Here is a 10,770-nt window from a genome sequence, read left to right on the forward strand (position 1 = left end):
AAATGTGTTTAAAATTACACAGATGTAGAATTACGGGTGTCTTTAACATTTAGATTTGAATTTAGTGGTTCATAACATTTATAATTAAACTGGTTATTAAATGCTATTTATATTTAGTTTGTTCAAACATGATAAATGTTTTTCCTAGAAGATTCCTAGAAGCACAGCAAACTTTAAGTTTTTTTCCAGCCATATCTATATTCACAAAACAACTCAAACCTCTTAAGATTTAACCCAAAATTCTCAAGCAGAATCAGTATTAAATAAAATAAAAAGCCAAACAAAAGCTTTAATTTGATCAACACTACAGACAAATCAGATTTTATTGGCTTTTAAATCACCTTCCAATTTTCTTCAGAACAATCTCAAAAAAAAGAAAAAAAAAAAAAAAAAAAAAAAAGTGCTAAACCAGAGCTAAGAAACTAAGAACTCCATGGTAGATTTATTTTAAAACAAAGTGCTCACATCACATACAAGAAATAAATTAAATGCCATTTATTCCATCACTATATAGATATATAATATATATATATTAAACAAAAACTTCAGGCTTTTTCACAATTAGGACTTTGATCATTGCAAGAATCGGTCTTATCCTTCAGTAAGTGCCCATGCATGGGACTTGTTCAATAGTCAGCAGAAGCATCAATATTTCCTCATGCTGTCTTCTGTACTCTGACCTGACCATGTGGCAGCGGTAGGCGTTTTAGGCGTGGCTGATGGGCAGCTGTGTCATTGAGTGGGGCAAGAGCGGCTGCAGCACCAGTGAAGTGGGAGAGTGGACTATAAGAACAAAAAAAAAAAAAAAAAAAAAGTTATTTAGATTTATATATCTTTTTAAAATTAAGACTGGTATGAAATTAATGCATTAAAAAAAAAAAAAAAAAAAAAAAAAAACGCACGCAGACATGCACAGAATATACTGATATTCCATGAACATAACATACCATCCATATAGGAGTGTAGTGCAGTCAGCATAGGGGTGTCTACAGGGGCAAAAGCGGTGTACTGAAGTTCATCTATTAGAGGAGGAGAAAGCCGAGTGGACTGCAGGGATGACACTGGTGTGGCTGAAGAGTGATTTGGGCTAACATGCTTCTTATGACGAGCTCGACAGTTCTGGAACCAAACCTGAGCAGCAGATAGATGAAGTATTGACAGTACACTAGTATTATTAGTATAGTAATTTAAAGTAGTAGTAGTAATAATAATAATAATAATAATATAGGACGCCAATATTGACGCTACAGTGACAATTCACAAATGGACAAAGAAAAATCCAATAAAACAAATGCAAGTAAAACAAATTTAAAATAAATTTAAAAAACAATGCTAAAACAGCAGTGCATACAGATCACAAAATAAGAATAATATCATAATACCTGAATAACTCTCCGGCTTAAACCAGTTCTTTCTGCCAACTTTTGTAAAGTCTGGGCATCTGGATTGTTGTCCTGAGCAAACTGGGCTTGCATTACCTTAATACACATTATAAATACACACACACACACACACACACACACACACACACACACACACACACGTCTAACATTAAGCAGCCATTTTTTTTTTCCACAGAAAATAATTTTAAGATGACAATTTCAATATTAACCTGTAGCTGGTCAGCTGTAAAACTTGTCCGTGCCCTCTTGGCTGGTTTAGGCTGATTCACTTCCTGCTCTGAGGGAACAGCTCCCTCCACATTCACACCTTTTCCTACAGCAAACCACAAAGTCCATCAACAAGAGCAGAATTAAACTCAAGCTCTGGTTCCACAGGAGCTGAATGAATGCAGATGGAGGTTAACATTGTGTTCATTTTAAACAACTGAAGAGATACAAATTTAAAAAATAAAATTAATAATATCCAACCATTCTCCATGGCACGTTTCAGGTTGTCCAACATGCAGTCATAATGCACACGACATAGAACCCTCTCATCCACCAGGGCAAACTCTTCTCCTGTGGACAGCTGTCTCTTGCAGGAGAAGCAAGCAAAACAAGCCAGGTGGTAGGTGTTTCCCTTTGCTCTGCGGACCCAGTCATTTGAATGGATATTCCTACCACAGTGAGCGCAACGTGTTCCATACTTCCTGCAAGAAACAAGTCTTTGATAAGAACTTCCATCTTTAAATGTTAAAAAAAGTTTTTGTGCCATTACTTTTTAGCGTGGCTAACAGTGGTTGTTTGGTAAAGTGAAAACATTGGTCAACTATTGTCCATCTAAAATTTAGTGATGGAAAGCATGCAGTGTTTAGATAGAAAACAACTACAAAATATATAAATTGTTTAGCAACTCTTTAAAAACACACAGCAGAAGTTATGGCAGCCTGATAGTACCTCCAACGTTATTTTTAGCATTTATGTTTCATGGTGGGGGGGATACTTTATACATGCATACCTACCTACATATACATATACATATACACACATATATATATATATATATATATATATATATCTCACCTGAAGTAGTCCAATTTACAGAATATCTCCTTTTCTTTTATATAACAGCTGATGTGTCTGCCCAGAGATGTTTGGCACACGCTGCACGACAGGCATCTCACGTGCCAGCACATGTCGTTCACCTGAGGTGTAAAAGAAACATTTTTCGTTTTCTAACGTAACATTTGCATAGATAAGAAAAAGTGAGATAAGATCTACTTGTCATTGCATACTGAGGGAAGCCCAGAGCGGAACGACATCTTACACACTCGTCTAAAATAATTGTTATGAACATGTAAAATATTTCATAGGCACCTTCAGCAGATATTTATCGACGATCTCAGTGCCACAGCTGGTACAGATGGCTTTCTCTGTCATGGCATGAGGTGAAGAGCTGGGCGACAAAGACGACGACGAACACGATACCTCTTCAAACAGCTCTTGGGTTTTATCCTGAAAAATCAAAGAAAAGTTAGGCCTATGCATATTTATAACAAACTATTTAACAAAACTCTCTCCACTAAATAGTAGTTTAAAGGACGATAATTCAGCGTCGTCGTTCAGGAACAAAGTCAGTGACCTTCCTAAATAATATGGCCCTTAAAAAGCCTTTGACTCAAATTAAAATATAATAACAACAAAAGCATGTAGTCCTCCACTCCAAAAATAATGAAATAGTCGTTTTAAAATACCACTGCGTTTATAACCTGATGCGGCTGTATAGTGTGAAGCGTGCAGAGAACTGGACCTCCACAGGTCGCGGGCATGACGAGAGCAGCTCAAACACACTGTTATCGCCTGCCCGCTAGCGCTGCCGCCTTTTTAACCTCGGCGGCCGAGTGACACATTAAGGCCACTTGCCTTTTTACCATGACAACCTCTACAAGCGAGCAAGGAGTAATGCAGAAACACGGGCGCTTCTTAACGCAAAGCGTCATCCTCTTCATTTCATGCGCTGAAACTTCGCAGGTAGATATTAACTGCTTTTCTATCGTTTTAAAGAGCTTATTTCTACTTATATGTCGCTTTCCAAAGTGGCATTTTTCCTTTCTTTTTCCTGAACTATTTCCAAACTCCCTTTAGAAAAAAAGCACAACTGTCGTCGTCACAAAGAAGAAAACAAATCCCCCGATTACTTAATTTATATTAATTGCACACAGGCGTTGCCTGTGGCGCAGCTGAGGATGGTGCCGTAATTCAGAAGTGAAGGCTGTTTCAGTTCTCGCTGATAAACAAGAATAAATAATGGTTTAGTGAATGATGGAAAATAAAGCACAGTGTGCCTGCAGCCTTTGTTCTTTAAAAGTAATATATTTTGATTACGTTTATTAATCAAAATCTTCCAAAATATGTAGCCACATAGTGTAGTCACATAAGGATTCATTAAAAAAACAAGAAATTAAAATGACAGGAAATAAAAATAAAACGCACAATAACACATTTCAAAAGTATAAGCAATTCATGTGACACTTACTGTGTTCTTGTTTGGACTTTCCTTCGATGTGGTTTGCTCATTTTTCCAGTACATTGTCCGGTATGTTACATCCACTCGCAGATCTCTTGTACAGCGAGAATTAATCCATATGGGTGCTGCAGCTGAATGCACGTCGTGACCATGTTTTACCTCAAACTTTTGTTTTCCTTAGTGAGGGTGGAACTTTTCCCTCATGTACTCATTACTCTGGCCGCACCTCCCTGTCACATTTACACACGCCTATTAGTTGCGGGGTGAGTTGCGTGAAAAAAAGATTTGTAAACAAACTATAAACAGCATAATATTTGTTGAATCAAGAATGCAATAGTTTTGTTGAATACGTTTTGGAAACGACTTTTAAGGCGATAACTAGGCTACGTTTATGTATAGCGTAAATAATACAGCAGGTCTCTTTTCATATTATGCGTCGGTTTAAGTCTAGTTGCACATTAGAATTATGTGTTTGTCTTATCTCAGTAACATTAAGATAAACTTTTTACATTTTAGTCTTGTAAAATCTGTCTGTCATGTTAAAAAGTAGTGATAACTGTGATTTGTTGCAAAGAAGCAGCATTTTGCATCATCGTATTACTGGCAGACTGGCAGTTTGTGCGTCCACAGTCCCTCGGTCAAAACATTATCTACAGTAGTTTTGGGAAAATGCATGGACAATTCTGAGACTGCTGTTTATGATGAAATGAAACATTTCGAGTTAAAATAAAATAATTTGTAAAAATATTTCACCGTGTTTGATTTGTAGAGGAGAGTGCAGATCACTTACCTATACAAATTAATTTTCAATATCATTGTCGTTTATTTAATATTATTATTATTATCAGTATTATTATTATTATTATTATTATTATTATTATTATTATTATTATTATCATTATTGTTGTTGTTGTTATTATTATTATTATTATTATTATTTAACAAAACTATTCATTTTTATTGGGTTATGTTAATATTACTGGTTGAATTACTTGTATATGTACTTTCTATACTACCTTCTCATTTATTTAATTTATTTTTATCTTATGTTCAACTGTCTGGCTAATATTACATCGCTATTTTCAAACAATTCACTGCGCACTGTTGCTTCACAATTAATGAATGTTGATTAAATTTGTTTTCAGGTCACGAGCGTACTTATGATATTTAAATTAAAAACGAGCTGAACAGGAAAAAATGCGTTCCTTAAATGGGTAATAACAACAGCTTCCGCTGAACCGATGTGTTAAGTATTTCGTCTAAATGTATATTGTATATCTGTGTATATCTGTTTCTATATCTGTTTACATATTGCTTAAATAATAAAATGTTTATGTATATTTAGATTTTTCAACTCATTGATTTATATCAACCATTTGTCGCCCACTGTATGATAATTAACATTGTATTGTTTGGGGTCATATTAAATGTCTAGCCAGATATTTGAGTTCATTTTAGTCAGCTCACATATCTGCATTTGAACGGACACTGACGTCTTAATTACAAGAGCAATAATATCAGTTTCCACTTAGACTATTCTTGGGATACGCGAAAGGTGTCAGTCAAGTCAAAGCGCGTGACCTTTTTCTTTGACTTTCTGTTCAGATTTTTAATAAATGTTTCCTCTCCGGGGATTCTTTTTTTTTTTTTTTTTTTTTGCGTACACACGTAAAACGAGCAAGCAACTTTATGTGGTTTATTATTGCTATTGCAAAAACGTTAAGAATTTCTGTTTTTGTTTATTTGAATGGGTATTACATCACCGGCTGTAGTCCTTTTGATGTAGTCCTTTTTAGTTTGTAGTTTATCCTCTTTTCACATGCGTCAGAATTCATCTTATCTCTTGATTTTGCAAGAAGTGTTATAATATGAAGGAAAAAATCCAATTTAGTGTGTTAATCTATAATTTTGGACATGGGTGTCGCTAGGGAAAATTTTGAGATTAGCTCCATAGACTGTACACGAATTCGTGAACGCTTTAGTCTCATTTAAATTTCATATGAAAATTGCGGCAGACTTCGATCTACTCCTCCCTGTCTTTCAGCGCGTTCTTCTTTTTCAATCCGCAGACCGCGGAAGCGTAGAGCGAGAAACAGAGGATTTGTATTTGTACAGTAAACAGGTGTGTGTGTGTGTGTGTGTGTGTGTGCGTGAGAGAGAGAGAGAGAGAGAAAGAGAGAGAGAGAGAGAGAGAGATCATGAAGGCTTGTATTTGGCTTATTCAGCACGCAAATGTTATACCTCCTTATGCAATACAGTGGAATACTGCAATAAGTTTAGATATTACCCTTGATCTTTTTATTATTATTATACCCTTATTGGGGGCTGAGCCCCCCCTAAAATGAAAATCCTAGAATCGCCCCTGGTTTTGAAATTCCAGTATTTCATAGTTGTTGGAGTTCTCATTTAAACTTGTGCGCTCTAATTAAAAGTTCTTTCTCTGTTATGTATTTCTCTATTTCTTGTTTTCAGGTGTTCGTTCATGTTATGTCTTCAAATTTCGTTTCTATTTTTTTTTACTTCTATTTAGCCATATTTTTCTTATTCTGTAGACTATTTTCTTGAACCTTACTTTATGTCTGTCCTGTCTCTATATTAAGATGGGTGGGAAGATCCAACCACCCATGTGCGGTTTAAGCAGTGACCTACAAACTAACATTGTTCCTGTAATGTTTCCATAACAATTAGTTTAGATCCCATAGCACTGTTGACTAGAAAAAAATATACAACAGTTCTTTCTGGTCCTCAAGTCTGATTGGTTGAGAGGTCTTTCCAGCCATGAAATATTCTACCAGCATTGACACTGGAACCGTTTCACAGTTTGCATCATTGTGCTTGCAGTATTTATCAAAGAAAACATCATGGCAGAGGACCAAATCCACAACAATTTTACAAATAGCCTACTACTGTTGTTGTGTCACAGAATGTAATTTTAAGAGTTTTTTTAGACTTCAGATATCTTTGTTGTTAATCAGGGGCAGACTTAGTGTTTTGGGGCCCTATGAAAATTCAGGTATGGGGCCCTAATACATCAACTCTGTGTTCTTTAAAAAAAAAAAAAAAGCAGAAAAAAGCCTAAAGTATGTGTATACTTTCTTCTCTGAGGTAAATATATATCAAATTAATATATTGAATGAACCCACCGAGAACAGCCTTACCTCGGTCGGTTCTTCTGGAAATTGCCACTCACCATGTTGCAGTGAGTTAATACGATATGAGATATAATTTGTCTTGGGTATATCTAACAGGCAATATTTGGTTTCATTAATCTATTATTTGTTCCACAGCACATCGTTTTAGCTGAGGGGATAGTTTAATTATTTTATATTTTTATACAACTTAAACGCTATATCAGAATGGTGCATTTGTACCAAATTGCCAAAATTTTATTTTAGCTTCTATAATGACTATTGTTCATTAAATAATATTGTTAAATAAATTATATTTTATATAAATAATTGTATTACTTAATAACAGTATTTGGTAATGAGGAACAGTCTGAGTGTTAATGATGGTGAATTTGGCTACATTGTTAACCAAAATCCTCTCTCCTTGGATCACCTTAACGTGGTAGAAGGGTTTGAGTTCCGAGGGCGTGCAGACTGAACCTTGGTTGCGGAAACTAGCTTTTGGTACATGGAATGTGATCTTTCAGGTAGGGAAGGAGCCAGAGTTAGTGCAGGACTTTAGCTAGATATAGTTGGCCTCACCTCTATGCACACCTCTGGAACCAAACTGCTAGATAGGAATTGTACTCTGTCCTTCTCTAAAGTCGCTCAAGGTGGCAGGCGAGGCTGCCGGACAGACCCGTGAAACCCCAATAAATAGTAAGAGTTAACTGGGAACATCAGATAGAGGATCCTGTCTGGAATATTTTCAACTCTCACCTCCAGAGAAGCTTTTCCTTACCTTGAGAAGGCTGGGGACATGGACTCTGAGTGGGCCCTGTTCAAAGTCTCCATTGTGAAAGCTGCTGCTGTGAGCTGTGGTTGTTGGTGCCTGTCGTGGTGGCAAACCTAGAACACAGTGGTGAACACCAGTGGTGAGGGAGGCCATCAGAAACTTGGGTGTGGGAAGAGAGGTTCTGACAAACCATCGATGTAGTCTGGAGGTGGGAGGAACACTTTGAGGATCCAGTACCCAGAGCTGAAGTTGGGCTGCCTTGGTCGACACACTTGTTCAGCATCGCATGAAAATGTGTGACAGTGCCTGGTGACTGGCAGACAGGCGTTGTCGAAGGTGACCACCTGTCTCGCATTTTGCTGGAAAGACCCAAAATGGGAGGCTTTGTCCTGTGTCCCGTGAGTCATAAACAGTGTCCCGCATTTAAATTTTGTCTGTATTATTTTTTATTATTGTTTCTGTAACATTTTATTTCATGTTCCTTTAAATTACAATTCCACAGTAAAAAAGAATTAGAATAATTAGAAAACACTGAACATGAGCAGCGCAGCCCTCTGCTTGTATGATCTAGCCAGAGCGACAGAAAAAATTGATCTATCAGGAACTCCAGAGAAGAAAGTGACTTTGAAAGAGTGTATCCATTGTTACAGGTGTGCACCAGCGTCTTCAGAAATATGTTTGAAACAGTTTATTATGCCAATGATCGCAGATAGGCCAGATTCTCTTCCACATTTCTCAGTTGCATCAAACTATAGAACAATCAAGTTATTCCTGTTAGCATTACGATATAACACACCCGACCTTGGAGTGCACAAACTGTTGGACTTTTATGATGACTGTAAGGAAGACTGATGTAATTTTAACCAGGCCGTTTCAAGGGTTGAGAAGAGAAACCTGGGCTTAGAACGAATCTCTGCATACTCTGCAGATAATACTACTTTTTTTTTTATCTAGTACTTAACATTGAGGCAGATGAGACAACTCTGTGTGAGCTTTTTGAGTTGATGACTGATCTCAAATTGAAATTTGTGCAAAGGGAGAAGGATTGATTCTGATTGGAGACAAGCACTCTCTTGCAACAGTTTCCTACCACACAGGCCACTGTTACAAAGCAGGACTTTCTTATATTCTATCAAAGACTGCTTGTTTACCTAAACAAGTGGTTTGATTTCACTGATGGCAACTACCTAAAGTACATCTTATGCTTGGCTATCAAAAGGGACATTTAGCTTCCAAGATCTCCATGGATAAGCTGAAGCATTAAAAATTAGCTTTAAACTGGACATGAACCAGCTGTATGATGAATTCTGTGTTCTTTTGCCACGCATAAAGGAAATTGCAGCAATAACAAATGCTGTTACATCAATGTGGACAGCTCTGCTGAAGCACGTTAGTCCCCCAAACATGACAGCTCTGGCATCTTTGGCTTTGAGCATTCCTGTCACCAGTGCATTTGTGGAAAGAGTGTTTCCTCCGATGATGGCTGCGTGGACAGAGACAAGGAACCGAGCAGCTGTGGATCTCATAAAAAGTACAACTTGTGAAAGTGAACTACAGCCACACACCAGACACGTAATGACTCAAAGCTGCCAGATCAGATAAAAAATATAAAATCAAGATGCGCTGAATCCGGTAAGAATGCATCGTTGTGTCTTTTAAATGGAATTTATGTGCTTATTTGGAAATTTGCTTTTTAAGGATTAGGTTACTATTATTATGCTTTTTAAGAAGGTTAATATTATTTATATTTAAATTGAATAGGTCTGTACTGTTAAAATTAGTTTGTACCATAGAACCTGTGCCAAACTGAGTGACATACATTCATGACATCTGTTCACAGCGCTGTAACTTTTTATATAGCCTATTAATGATTTACAGCATGTTAACATCACTGCAAAAAGACATGTAATATAAAATCAACATTTATTTACATGGAATGATAATAGTTATCTCTACCTTGTGTCCTGCATTGTCCCACAAAATCACGTCTTACCAGCCACAGTCACTCGTTCCCAGTCACCCACCTTCTAATTGGACACACCTGGAACCACTTACCTTCAACACATATAAGCACATGCACTCCACTCAGTCAGCGGCTGGTCTCAAGGTCTGTACATTGGGAATACCTACCTGTCTCTGCTAATCTTCCTAGGATGGATCGATGTGAGGATTTTTAAAGAAACGAAGCTAAAGAGGATTACACAAGAGATAAGACTTTGAACCTTATATTGTTATATGCTTCCACCTTTTTGATCTCACCTTCCTTTATGCCTTTACGTTGGAAGTTTCCTCGCCTCTGTCTCTCCCAACTGTGACAGAAGACCAGCCCCTCAAAAGAACTTACAAACTACGGATTATGGATCCCACTGCCACCGTCTCTTCACCACTGGTCAGTCCCATGGCTCGTCCAGCGACCTACTTGGGAGAGGCAGCCACGTACAGTGGGTTTTTACTACAATGTTCACTATACTTCGAGCTCCACCCTCACCAGTTTGCCAACGATCGGGCGAGGGTTGCCTTTATCATCTCCCTACTAGCCGGAAGAGCCCTACAATGGGCTGACACCTTGTGGAGTTCGGAAAGTCCATTGATCTACTCGTTATCAGGCTTCGTGAAGCATTTCAAAGAAGTTTTCAGCCAGCCTACCACCGAAATTTCGGTACATGACGAACTCCTTAGATTATGGCAAGCTGATTTAACAATCCATGACTACACTCTCCGCTTCCGCACCCTCGCGGCCAGCAGCGGGTGGAACGAGACTGCCCTTCTCGCAGCCTTCTGGCGAGGACTAAACCCACTCCTTCGTCAGCACATGGCCATCTACGAGGACTCGGTGGGTTTGGAGAGTATCCAATAGTCCGTCCATCTTCCAAAATTTCATGAATGAAATATTCCAGGACATGCTCAACCAGTTTGTGATCATCTACATTGACGACATACTCATTTACTCACCATCAC

At 37.6% G+C, this 10,770-nt stretch overlaps 1 protein-coding gene across 3 annotated transcripts; it reads right to left on the reverse strand.

Annotated features, from left to right (window-relative positions):
- Positions 1 to 404: 404 nt before the first annotated feature.
- On the reverse strand, positions 405 to 4,074 carry lhx8a (LIM homeobox 8a). Of its 3 annotated transcripts, none has more exons than XM_051125811.1 (8): positions 3,919 to 4,074; positions 2,760 to 2,897; positions 2,466 to 2,587; positions 1,872 to 2,092; positions 1,613 to 1,716; positions 1,383 to 1,478; positions 948 to 1,131; positions 405 to 783 (listed from the first exon to the last, which is right to left on the reverse strand). In XM_051125811.1, the coding sequence occupies exons 1-8, from the start codon at positions 3,970 to 3,972 to the stop codon at positions 707 to 709; spliced, it is 996 nt and encodes a 331-aa protein (XP_050981768.1). In that variant the 5' UTR covers positions 3,973 to 4,074; the 3' UTR covers positions 405 to 706. The 3 variants fall into 3 exon arrangements, with proteins under 3 accessions (XP_050981768.1, XP_050981777.1, XP_050981760.1); XM_051125820.1 differs by lacking the exon at positions 3,919 to 4,074 and adding an exon at positions 3,306 to 3,540; XM_051125803.1 differs by lacking the exon at positions 3,919 to 4,074 and adding an exon at positions 3,152 to 3,277.
- Positions 4,075 to 10,770: the final 6,696 nt, after the last annotated feature.

This window comes from Labeo rohita, chromosome 2 (genome assembly GCF_022985175.1).
Source record: "Labeo rohita strain BAU-BD-2019 chromosome 2, IGBB_LRoh.1.0, whole genome shotgun sequence".
In the NCBI taxonomy this organism is placed as follows: Eukaryota; Metazoa; Chordata; class Actinopteri; order Cypriniformes; family Cyprinidae; genus Labeo; species Labeo rohita.

Excerpts from the sequence above, each read along its gene's own strand:
- lhx8a (XM_051125803.1), bottom strand. The coding sequence starts at position 3,211 with ATGCCCGCGACCTGTGGAGGTCCAGTTCTCTGCACGCTTCACACTATA. Across the intron at positions 1,479-1,612 it reads TTACAGCTGACCAGCTACAG|GTAATGCAAGCCCAGTTTGC; the intron begins GTTAATATTGAA and ends ATGTGTATTAAG. Across the intron at positions 1,132-1,382 it reads TAAGCCGGAGAGTTATTCAG|GTTTGGTTCCAGAACTGTCG; the intron begins GTATTATGATAT and ends TCTGCTGCTCAG.